Source organism: Protopterus annectens, chromosome 10.part0, assembly GCF_019279795.1.
Source record: "Protopterus annectens isolate FY-2018-M chromosome 10.part0, PAN1.0, whole genome shotgun sequence".
NCBI lineage: Eukaryota > Metazoa > Chordata > Ceratodontiformes > Protopteridae > Protopterus > Protopterus annectens.
In genome coordinates, this window is record NC_056744.1 from 1,676,829,350 (window position 1) to 1,676,841,480 (window position 12,131).

At 34.7% G+C, this 12,131-nt stretch overlaps 1 protein-coding gene across 1 annotated transcript in view; it reads right to left on the bottom strand.

Annotated features, from left to right (window-relative positions):
- Positions 1–12,131, bottom strand: part of LOC122813889 (zinc finger protein 79-like) — a 135,946-nt gene that overhangs the window by 67,548 nt on the left and 56,267 nt on the right. Inside the window, exon 4 of the mRNA XM_044086431.1 lies at positions 7,067–7,193. Coding sequence (XP_043942366.1) covers positions 7,067–7,193 — 127 coding nt within the window. The remainder of the gene's footprint in view (positions 1–7,066; positions 7,194–12,131) is intronic.

Sequence of the window (12,131 nt, forward strand, 5' to 3'; positions counted from 1 at the left end):
TTTTCATGCAGTTACCCAGTTCTGTTAAAGAATATTGATATACTGCCAAGATGCTTTAGGAGTTTTTCTGATTTGTTCTGTAGTGCAGACATCTTGGTAATTTGCAGAGGAAGTAATTAATCGCACACACTGTCTAATCTTTACAATCCGCCTGTACTAGCTTCAAACCTTACTGGTCTATACATTTTGCAGTTTCACAATTCATGTCTGTCCAAAAATTCTCTGCATTTCAGTATTGTTGTAATGTATTCAGTTAGTGTCAATGTCCATGGTATCCATTTTGGATAGTTTTATATCTAAAATGGGAGAAAAAGTGTTACCTGTGTAACAACAAAACAAATAAATTATGACTATCTGAAAGTATTAGATTAGACAAGAGAGTAGGTGTAGCTACCGATATTTAATTTTATTTATTTTTATTTGATATTTACTTACTTTGATGGTGTGTCTCAATATGTGACTATTTTCAGCAGAGGCCCAGAAGAAAAGCTCAGAGACAAATCACATTGTACTTATTAATGCCATATAATCACACAAATGTTTACACTATATACATATTGACATTATTTACAGGAGATTTGAGACAGACAAGATTTGATAACATAACATAACAGTAGTTGTGAAGTTGTTTACATAGAAGTACGAGAACAGACATGATTAGATCCGGGTATACTAGTTATAATAAGCATGATGCACAGATACTTGCAAAACAGTAGGGGTACACTTTTTATGTCAAAACAACTAAGATCAATTTCTTTAGAAAGTTTATTTTATGTACAAGAAACAGCAAAAAGTAAAAAATACAGTTTCTATATTAATTAAAAGGAAACTGGAGGAGACATTTTGTCATGTGTGTTTATTAATGAAGTAAGGTTCAAGCATTGAGGGTGTAAAGTGTTACTATTGGGGATTCTGTAAGAGTTTTACAGTAGATATTAAGAACAGGCGAGGAAGGTAGTTTAGAACTTGAAGAAGGTTAGCACATATTTAACCTGATGCAGAGCATAAACAAAGACATTCATTCTTTAGTCTGTCTTTTACAGAGAATTGATTGGAAGGAGGCATCAGATTTGATGGTTATAGGGATAGAATTCCAGGCTTCAGCAACAGAATAAGAAGAAAGTGTCCTGGTAATTTGGATGGTTTATGAATAGCAAGTTGCACTTGGTCATTAGATTGCAGTAGGCAACGGGGGGAGTATTTTTGTAGGGTTGCATTTAATGCAGTACAGGTAGTAGGAAAGTGAGTAAGCTTATATGCAGTGTGAAGTTCTATGCAATTCAGAGCTTTCACTGCAGTACACTGAGATGCACGGTATTGAGCATTGGTAGCAAATTTGACAACTTTATTGCAACACTGTTAAAGCTTTTCTATATGATCTGGAGATTTGTAGATGAACTGGATCATTTGATGAACATATATGTGTGGCCACTTTGGCATATTGCATGCATGTATGGAGTGCAGGCAATCGCTGAATGAGTCTAGATCAGACAAACGATTGGTTCCAGAACCATGGCCAAAATCTGAATGTGAAAAAAAATACATTATCATACCCTTTGGGAAGTCAAATACCTCTGCAAATTACATCAATAGCACACCTGTAAGAGCAGACTCAGAGGTGAGTGATCCAGGTACACAGATGGATAGTAGCCTGAACTTTGACCACCATGTGTCCATAGTGATGAGGGAGATCTTTTATGTGACACAACTTATAAGTAAAGGTATGGCATCTAGAAACAAGGAAATTATAGTCCCATTGTACTCATCTCTCATTACACCAATAATCAAGTACAGTGAGCCACTTGGCAGGTACTTGACTAGGCACTTACAACAGCTGGAGTGACCTCAGAGGTTCCTCACAAAGAAAATACAGGGTGTAAACAACATGCCCTATGGGGATAGACTAAAAGCACTATCCCTTTATTGTGTCTCCTAATGACTATTAAGTGGTCACAGATCAAGCCCTGATGCAGCTGCTACACATCTGCAAGTCAAACAATACAAGAGTCGCCTGATCTAGGGATTTAAACTTAGTCAGATACTCAAACAAAACTTGCTGGAGAGACAGATATGTGTCTCAGAGATTGTCCCTTCTTTGAAACAGGCTTCCTATTTACATTAAGCAGAGCCCTTCCCTAGCCCTCTTCAAAGGCAATTTGGACCAATGGATGGGGAATCAAAAATTTAAACTTGGGGTAGTGCCAATGTTCCTTTATGGACAATAACATACTCAAGGCAGAGGCACAAATCCATGGTATTCTCGTCTCACTAGGGGGCATATATTGGGCAAAATCAGGTTATACTGGCTAGGCATGTAAGGGCTCTTAAGCCATTAGCCAAGTAATCTCCTATAAACTTGTGAATTTGTAAGAATATTAAAGAGAGGATTGAGCCTTCTCGGACATCGGTATTGGCAGGGAGGTAGGGGGATAGAATGGTTTGCCATTTCAAAGATTGATATCAATCATTGAGGTAATTCTGAAACCAGTTTGAAGTATTTGATGTTAAGCCTAGTGAATATATTTGAGCTAAGAATTTACTATGACAGACAGTACTGAAGGCCTTTGGTAGATCAATGAATGGGGCAGATTCAAATTTACCACTATCAATAGCTTTGACTGTATCCGTAAATACTATGGAATGTCAGAAACAATGTTGGGTTAGGGCTAAAACCTGCTCCTGATTGAGATATAGAAGTTGATTATGGACACATTTTTCCCGTATTTTTGAAAACAGGGACAGTATAACCATTGGCCTGAAATTTGTGATATCTGTTGCACTTCTGTCTTCGTTGAAGGGGATACTGTGTGATTTTTCTCCATAATTTGAGGACATATGATTCCTGTATGGATTTATTTATGAGAATGGACATGAGGTAAGCTATTTTCTGTAATTTTAAGAAATTCGCTACATATGTTATCTACAGAGGTGGAGCAGACTTTTAATTTGCTTAATGGATGCTTTATAGTGGCTGTAGGCACAGGCTGTAGTGTCAAATGTAGATGGGCAGGATTAAAACCCTTTATAACAGATGTTATGGTATCTATAAAATAGCTATCAAACTGAGTAGCTGTAAATAGCTCAGAACTATTTGGAGACTGTTTGGGATTATGTTTGTATTCAGGTTGAATATTCCTTTGACAGCTGACCAAACCTTTTTTGATTTGTTTTGCTGCTATTCTGGAAATTATTACAGTAAGTTTTTTTCATTAGAGATTATTTTTTTGCCTGATTGTGAACTGTTTTATAATACTGGAGGTTTTGTTTCTTTGGCAGTTTTGCCAAGCTTTGTCTCTGTTCTGCATCAGTTTTCTTATACTATTGGTTAGCCATGGTACATCATTTACTTTTAGTCTAAGATAAATTTCATTATTGTATCATCTAAGAGGATGGATTTTAGTATATTCAAGTTTAATGACAGTGTGGTATTAAATACATGTGGGTTAAAGTTCAACCAGAATCCAGTCCAATAGAGAACCTGAGCTTTTGCTACAGTAAATTAATCATGTTAACATCTAGTATTATTGTTTTGTGAGGTGTCAACTGGGGTAATATACAAGGCAGTAATACACATTTGCTTTTCTTTGCTTGGTCTCAAGAATGTAACAAGAAATTCTGCTTTATTGAATTGTGGTATGGGAGCGTTACAAGGGGTTAGGTTGTAGCGGTTTGGATACAATACTGCAACACCACCACCTTTTCATTTGTTGCAGTCATTTTATATTATATTATAGCTTGTGGTAGTACCTCAGTATCACTGATGTTTGGTTTCAGCCGAATTTCTTACACATCTAGCATTGACAGTGATGAAAGTTGCCTGATTAGTATGGAATAGGGGTAGAGTAGTTTGGTTTGTACAATTTATTCTGTTATATTCGTTTGAGTGTTGGCTCTTCAGAGCAGGGTTGGGATGGATATCATCAACTAGGATTGATCTATGATAAAGTAGCCATTCTAGATACTAGTTTGAAAATGTTCTATTGAAATGCATGATTTTTGCTATTTTGAGGATGGAGTAAGTAAGAGGCTAGCAACTACTGTAAGAATATTTGTAGGAATTTTTGGATTGACTTGTAAAAACATAGTGTGCAAAATAATATTTGTAATTTTCACACTTTGGTAACAAGTAAGGAAGGGGAGTTAGAAGGAAACACAGTGTAAGACTGGGTAGAAACATGTGCTGGTAAAGTGTTACTGGTGCTAAGCTTAGATAGAGGATGAAGTTGGTAGAATATAGTTGTGATAATATTAGAATATTAACTATGTGTAGTATTGGATGATATAACTGATGATGGGTTAGTACACCTAGCTGATATATCAGAAAGGTAGAACAAGCGATTTTGTATGATAAAGTATGCCAAAGTAAGAAACAGTAGCATAAGCTAGTGTTTAACCTGCTATATTTTATTGTAAGTACTTTAATCAGGTATTCACTTATATTCTTGTGCAGAGATGCTGAAAATCAACAGGATAAAGATAGGAAGTTAAACAAGACTGTATGGTTTAAATTGCTGCTCATTTAAGTGTGAGCAATTGTTTACAAGAAGACCTGTGAATTATGGCTTGACAGAGTAGCTGGTAAAATAGCTATAGAGTAAAAAAGTATATTTATTTAGATGTTATAAATTAAGTTTACCTTACTTTTATGTGATGTATAGATATCTCTTGGTCAGAATATGCATTCCATTTTAGGTCTTTCTTTGTTTAGAGATGCTTCTTATCAATAAGATTTACTCCAGATTCTGAGAAGTGGGCAGATGAGGCTCAGTAAGATTCTTATGAAAATGGGAATATCAGTTTCAAAAATTCTGTGCACTCTACAAGCAAGATTCCTGTAAAAGGGCTGCAATTATGTAGAGTAAATAGATACAGTATAATCCAAAAGAATGTAGTATATATTGATGTAGATACAGTATATATAGACACAGTGTAAACCAAAAGAATGTAGTGTATATTGTAGATACAGCGTATATAGATACAGTGTAATCCAAAAGAATGTAGTGTATATTGATAAAAATACAGTGTATACAGATAGTGTAATCCAAAAGAATGTAGTGTAAATTGATATAGATACGGTGTATGTAGATACAATGTAATCCAAAAGAATGTAGTGTACATTGATATAGATACAGTGTATATAGATACAGAGTAATCCAAAAAAATGTAGTGTATATTGATATAGATACAGTGTATATAAATGCAGTGTAATCCAAAAGAATATAGTGTATATTGATATAGATACAGTGTATATAAATACAGTGTAACCCAAAACAATGTAGTGTATATTGATATAGATACAGTGTACATAGATACAGTGTAATCCAAAACAGGATCACCTTTAGCATGTTGGAAGGGGAGCTGTAGCTGTACGTTACCAATGAACTCCCACTTGGACCTTATGAAGAACAGCTAAAGACAGTGTAGATACACACATGACAATATTGATTAGTATTTAACTTTTAAAAGCAGTAAATGGGTTTTATCTTTCAGATTTTCAATAATATCATACCATGTAACTCTAAAAACTGTAAATGGATTGTAGCTTTCAAACCTTCTCTAATATCATACTAAGTGATTCTGAGAAAGTAATTTTAAAAATCCAAATTTTCCTTGGTAACTGCAAAATGGTCACAGATGCCAAACATGTCATACACTGATAAGCAATTTGTTAGAAACAAATGTTAATGGAATACCACCCTAAGAAGAAACATTGATGAATCACAATATGTATTCCTTGGAGTTCAGCAGAAGAAAGAAGCAGGGACATTAACAACCTAACTGAGAAGAAAGTCTGCTTAAGTGGTGACTACATCATGCAAAAAAATGTTCAGTACAAGAAAAGAGTTTATAAAATAAAAAATAAATTTTTATATTTTAAAGTGATAAACATCTATAGCAGCTACAGACTGAAAAAAAATTGTAAAGCAGGAAACATAAGGCTTTATGCTTTAAAGGATATTCCTAAACAAGGACAAGAAGGCTCACACAAGTCCGTATCAGTTCACTGGAGATACAGACATTGTTAGAATCATTTGAAATGAGAATGGAAAGAGATGCTATACTCCAACCAAGGGGAAAGTGCACAATTATGAATTATCCTGATACAGCATTTGAAGGGCAACAACGGGATTCTATTATTAAATGCACAACTTCTCTGTCCTTCTCCCTATTTAGAGTCCTTGCTACAAATAAACAATACAGCATTGAAGATATTTTAAATTGACTGTTTCTCTCCACTAAAACAGTACCATATTGTACTGTAGTGGTTTCACTTTCAAAAACTTTTATGCTGCCCTGGAAATGCTTATGTCATCAAGGCCAATGAATACAGGTAGTTTTCTGGCCAACTCATTCCCCAAACTGACATCACCATGACCGTCGAAAAAACCCACCCATGCTGTGATGTCACAGCTCCCTGGTCCTTCCCCTATCCATACAGAAAGTAAAGGCTAGAACAAGGAAACAGTACATGAGTCAAGTCTCCTGCGGTAAGCTGTCAATCACAGCAGGTAACAGCTCAAATTACCCTTAACATTTTGGCAGCTAGGGAAGTTAGGTGTGAAGTGGCATGGGAGATGAATTGAAGTAGTACAACTGAGGCTTCACAAAAGACTCCAATGTAGCCATTCTAAAAAGAAGCTGCAGTAAAAAGCACTTTGAAAGTTTGTTCTGTGGCATTTGTACTGTTTGTGTTTTAAGTCATCATTGAACAGCATGGAATGTTACTTAAACCTAACTGACTGAAAGACAGCAGTGTATGCATGTAAAATCAAGAAAGAGGCCTGCGTGATGTAATTTTTTTACATACAAGCACTGCACTGTGGGATGCCTACAGGCAGACTAAACAATCAGTATCACTTCAAGATGCTAAAAACCATGTGGTCAGACTCAGAAATTACGTATGAAAATATTTAAAAACCTGTAAATAGTCCAAGAGTGGTGTCAAAATGTAGAAAACACCAAACCATGATGAAATAAACATTTTTGGAGTCTGTGGGTGAGGCTCTCCTTTGACATTACAATTGTAAGTCTAAATATCTTACCTCATAAGCTAGAACACGCTTACCTACTGAAACCATGTTTTCAAAGTTCTGTACCATCACTTCCTTGTGAAGCTCCTCATCCTGCTTTTTTAACATTTTCCACTCCTCATCTGAGAAAGCAACAGCAACATCTTCAAAGGATTCTGGGACCTGAAAAGGACACAAAGTGAACTGTAACTTTTATTTTATCACAACCAACAATACAGCTGTAGCTTTTCAGAAGCGACAGTTATTACTCCTTCCTATTTTCTTTACTTAGGGGACCCGAATGCAAGATCATCCTTTCAGCTAAAAACGTGGATAGAACAGAATCCATCCATTCATCCGCAACCCCTTTTCCCATTTTTTGTACATGGGGTTAGGGTGCCACTTCAATAGTGACAATCATCTAGTGCCAAGGATTATATAATTGGGTGGCTAGCCCAGCCATGGTAGTTCATTCTTACCACACACTCACACACATTCACACCTAGGGACAATCTAGAGTGTCCAATTCACCTGCTGCATATCTTTAGAATGTGGGAGGAAACCCATGTGAACACAGGGAGAACATGCAGACTCCGCACAGAAGGCACCACAGCCAAGAAGTGAACCGGAGAACCTCTTGCTATGACGTGACAATGCTAACTGCTACACCACTGCACTGCCCTAGATGGAGCAGAATACAGATATATATGTGTGTGTGTGTGTGTGTGTGTGTGTGTGTCTGTTTATATATATATATATATATATATATATATATATATATATATATATATATATATATATATATATAGGTCTACTTCATCTGAGCGAAAGACCATTTGACTGAAACCCATTTGATCGAAATTTCATTTGATCAAAAACCAGTATTCAAGGCAAATAACAGGGATTTGTCTCCCTCCCCAATGTCGTGCAGCCCTGGAGTTGGTATATATAGATTGGGGGGGGGGGCACAGAAATCTGGAAGTAACAAAGTTAGACATATTAAAAATATTGAGCAATTATAAGCAATTATCAAAGTATATCAAGCATATACAGCAAATAACAAAAGGAAAAGAAGATAACCTTGCCTGGTTCCTCTATTCAAATATAACTTATCTGACAGGAACCCACTCACTTTAATTCTTGCCTCCAATCCTTCATATACACTCGTATAGTAACAGGCCATGTGAATGCTTCTATTGCCCTACTCCTAAAATCCCAGCTTACTCTGTCGAATGCTTTGTCTGCATCAAGCCTCACCAACAGCAGCAGTATTTTCTTACATTCTGCTTCCCTCTGAATCACCATTGTTCTATTAATGTTGTCAAATATTTGCCTCCCTTCCACAAAAACACACTGATCATATCTATCAATGCTGGCATCACCTTTAAAATTTGTTTAGGCTAGCATACATATAAACACTTTATAAACATGAAATTCACAACATTGTTAAACTTGTAAAAATATTAAAAAGTAGTTGGTTCCAAAACAGCATACCACTAGCTGTGAATTAAATATTTAATAATTACGCACAGTATTTAGCCCTTTCATCTCATATCAAGTGAGACTTCATCAGAATACATACATACAAAAGCATTTAAATAACCTTGTCAGTTAAAAATGCAGGTCACATGACAACAGTAATCAATATTTAAAGACACCATTACAAAAATCACATTTCTTCCTAAAATTATTACCTTTCTTTTACTAAAAAGTAATATTATCATATAAGATGTATACATCATAATATTACCAGCATAAATGTATAATCCACTAAATATACTCTGATACAAAATACATTATATTTGATTAGCCCTTTCATGTAGTAAGGGTGCAATGAATAGAAAATCATTTAAGCCTGGTAGAAACATAGCAGCCAACGTATACTGCCATTCAGTTTCCTTCTTTTTCAATCTATTTTTCCAGTCACCCCCTCTTGGTTGTATTTTAACGATTTCTAGAATACCAAACATGAATTTATCAACATTTTGGCAAACTTGAACATGTCTATATAGAGCATTATAAACTTTTTTATTTTTTATATCATTTAGATGCTCATATATGCTGTTCTTCAAATGACGTTCAGTTTTGTCTACATAAAAACGTTGGCATGATGAACATATTGCCAAATATACTATTCTACTTGTCAAACAATTCCCTTTTTTATTTAAAATCGGGTCCTGTACTATTTACAAATCTTGGTGTGCTACCCACTCTATTTACAATGTCATGGTTTATCCTAAAGATATTGCGTTTAGCTCTAAATGCTCCCTTTATTTCATCTGAAAGATGATTATATTGTAGCACACAAGCCTTTTCATATGTAACCTCCTTTTTAAGACCAGAGCTCATAGCCTTACTAGTGACCAATCCTTCACTCGATAATGGTTTATATACAACTCCCCACTTTTCATAGACCTCATCCAAAACTTCTTTTATTAGGGCCTGGGGGTACCCTCTTTCCTGGAACATGTATGATATTTTATCAAACTCTGCTTTCACATCTTCCAGGTGTGAAGTCATATGGGCTATTCTAACAGCTTGCCCTTTAGTGATACCTCACTGATTTAAATCCACTTTTGTCATGAGAAATATATGTATCCAAATAATTAATTCCTTTTCTATTATAATTATAAATAAATTCAAGTAAATATTTGGTTTGGGTCATATATGCCATAAACTTCTCTATTTCTTCCTCTGGCCCATCCCACAGGATAAAAACATCATCCAAAAATCTTGCATAACATTTTATCCTATGCCAGAAAGGGCCATCTATTACATACTTGGTCTCCCATCCCAGGAGAACCAGGTTTGCATATATGGGGGCACACCAAGATTTGTAAATACTACTGGACCCAATTTTAAAGTTATTCGAGAATAAGGTAGATCCCATAGATATGACATCTGTAGGTACACACCCTTGTGGAATGTGTAGTCAATGCCCATATATTAATAAAGAAAAAATAATTTCCTTGAATAATAAACTGTGTAGTCAGGTGCTATTCCAGAAAGGGAATTGTTTGACAAGTAGAATAGTATATTTGGCAATATGTTCATCATGCCAACATTTTTATGTAGGCAAAACAGAACGTCATTTGAAGAACAGGATATATGAGCATCTAAATGATATCAAAAATAAAAAAAGTTTATAATGCTCTATATAGACATGTTCGTAAGTTTGCCAAAATGTTGATAAATTCATGTTTAGTATTCTAGAAATTGTTAAAATACAACCAAGATGGGGTGACTGGAAAAATAGTCTGAAAAAGAAGGAAACTATATGGCAGTATAAGTTGGTTGCTATGTTTTCACCAGGCTTTTAAATGATTGTATATCCATTGTACCCTTAATATATGAAATGGCTAGTTAAATATAATGTATTTTATATCAGAGTATATTTAGTGGGATATACATTTATGCTGGTAATATTATGCTGTATACATATTATATGATAATATTATTTTTTAGTAAAAAAAGGTAATAATTTTAGGAAGAAATGTGCTTTTTGTAATGGTATCTTTAAATATTGATTACTGTTGTCATGTGACCTTCATTTTTAACTGACAAGGTTTTTTTAAGTGCTTTTGGCTTTTGTATGAATGTATTCTGATGAAGTCTCACTTGGTATGAGATGAAAGCGCTAAATACTGTGTGTAATTATTAAATATTTAATTCGCAGATGGTGGTGTGCTGTTTTGGAACCAACTATTTTTTTATTATTTTTCCAACTTTATAAACATGGTTTCAAAATTGAAATAGGTCTATATGAACCTGCATCTGATTGGCCTTTACCATCTTTAGGTAATACAACCACCACAGTTTTCTTTCAAAATGTTGGCACTTCTCTTCCTTTTAAAATACTGTTAAAATCGTCCATATCTTTTATCACTTTCTTCCCTCCAAACGTTCATACTTTCACAGGAATACAACATGTTCCTGGAGACTTTTCTGAAGATTCATTATACATCACCATTTTCCACTCATCTCCTATCCTAACTGTTAGTTGTAGAGCATCATCTGCCTCTAACCTTGGCATAATTAAGTTTTCCATAAATATTTCCATTTATGGTCTTTCAAAATTTTCATGTCTCTGCTTTATACAAAGTATTATAACATTCCCAAAATCTCTCTTGTACCTCTACAGGACCTCTGATTATTTTCTTGTTACAGACTCCTAAGTTTGGTGACAACCCTTTCTACTTTCTGTTGCTTAAGTCATGCTAAAAGTTTTTGTGCTCTGGAGTTATTATCAAAAAACAGCTGCTTAACAGCAATCTTTCTAAACTCATACATATTATCCAGATATTCCCTTATTTTCTTTTAAGCACTCTGCATTTGCTCCTCTTCTTGTTCTGTGAGATTCCCCTTATTATACAATACTTCCTATTACGTCTTAACCATATCTCTTGCTCTTATTTCTACCCTTTTTCATTTCATCCCACTAACAAGCTATAATTGTAAATATATTTCTGCCTTTCATAATATTTCCAGTATTCATTCCTTAAATTCCTCTCTTTTTAACAGGTATGTGGGGAAGTGCCAGTGTCTCATTTTTACCTCATTATGCTACACTTTTATCTTAGTCTATATCAGTACATGATCTGAAATAGTTATTGATGTGTATCTAATCTTTCAATTAAATGCACATGTTCCAGTGAAATATAATTATCTAGTCTAGCCCAAATATTGTACCTTGGGGAATATCTAAATTCTCTCAGAGTTCCTACTACTGAATTCATACCTTCCATAAATATATTTTTATAAATTTCTTCAGAAATCGACCCTCATTGTTATGTTTTCCCATCATAGTTCCACCTGATGCTTCTTCTCTATTGCAAATCAAATTCCACTCCCCACCCATAAGTAATATTCCCTGCTTAAAGCTGATTTTTTTATCCTCAAAATTTTTAAGCTCCATAACAGTAGCTTTTGCTGAAATATAAATACATGCCAGTGTAATCCTCTTCCCTTGCCAACAGCCCCTTACTATTACAAAATTACCATTATTGTTGTTTGTTGTTCTTCTTCTTTTAATACTAATGGAACCCCTCTAGGAATTAGTATTATTACTCCTGATTTCCTTTGTCCCTGATATTCATCTGAATTTCCATCCTGAAATCCTTT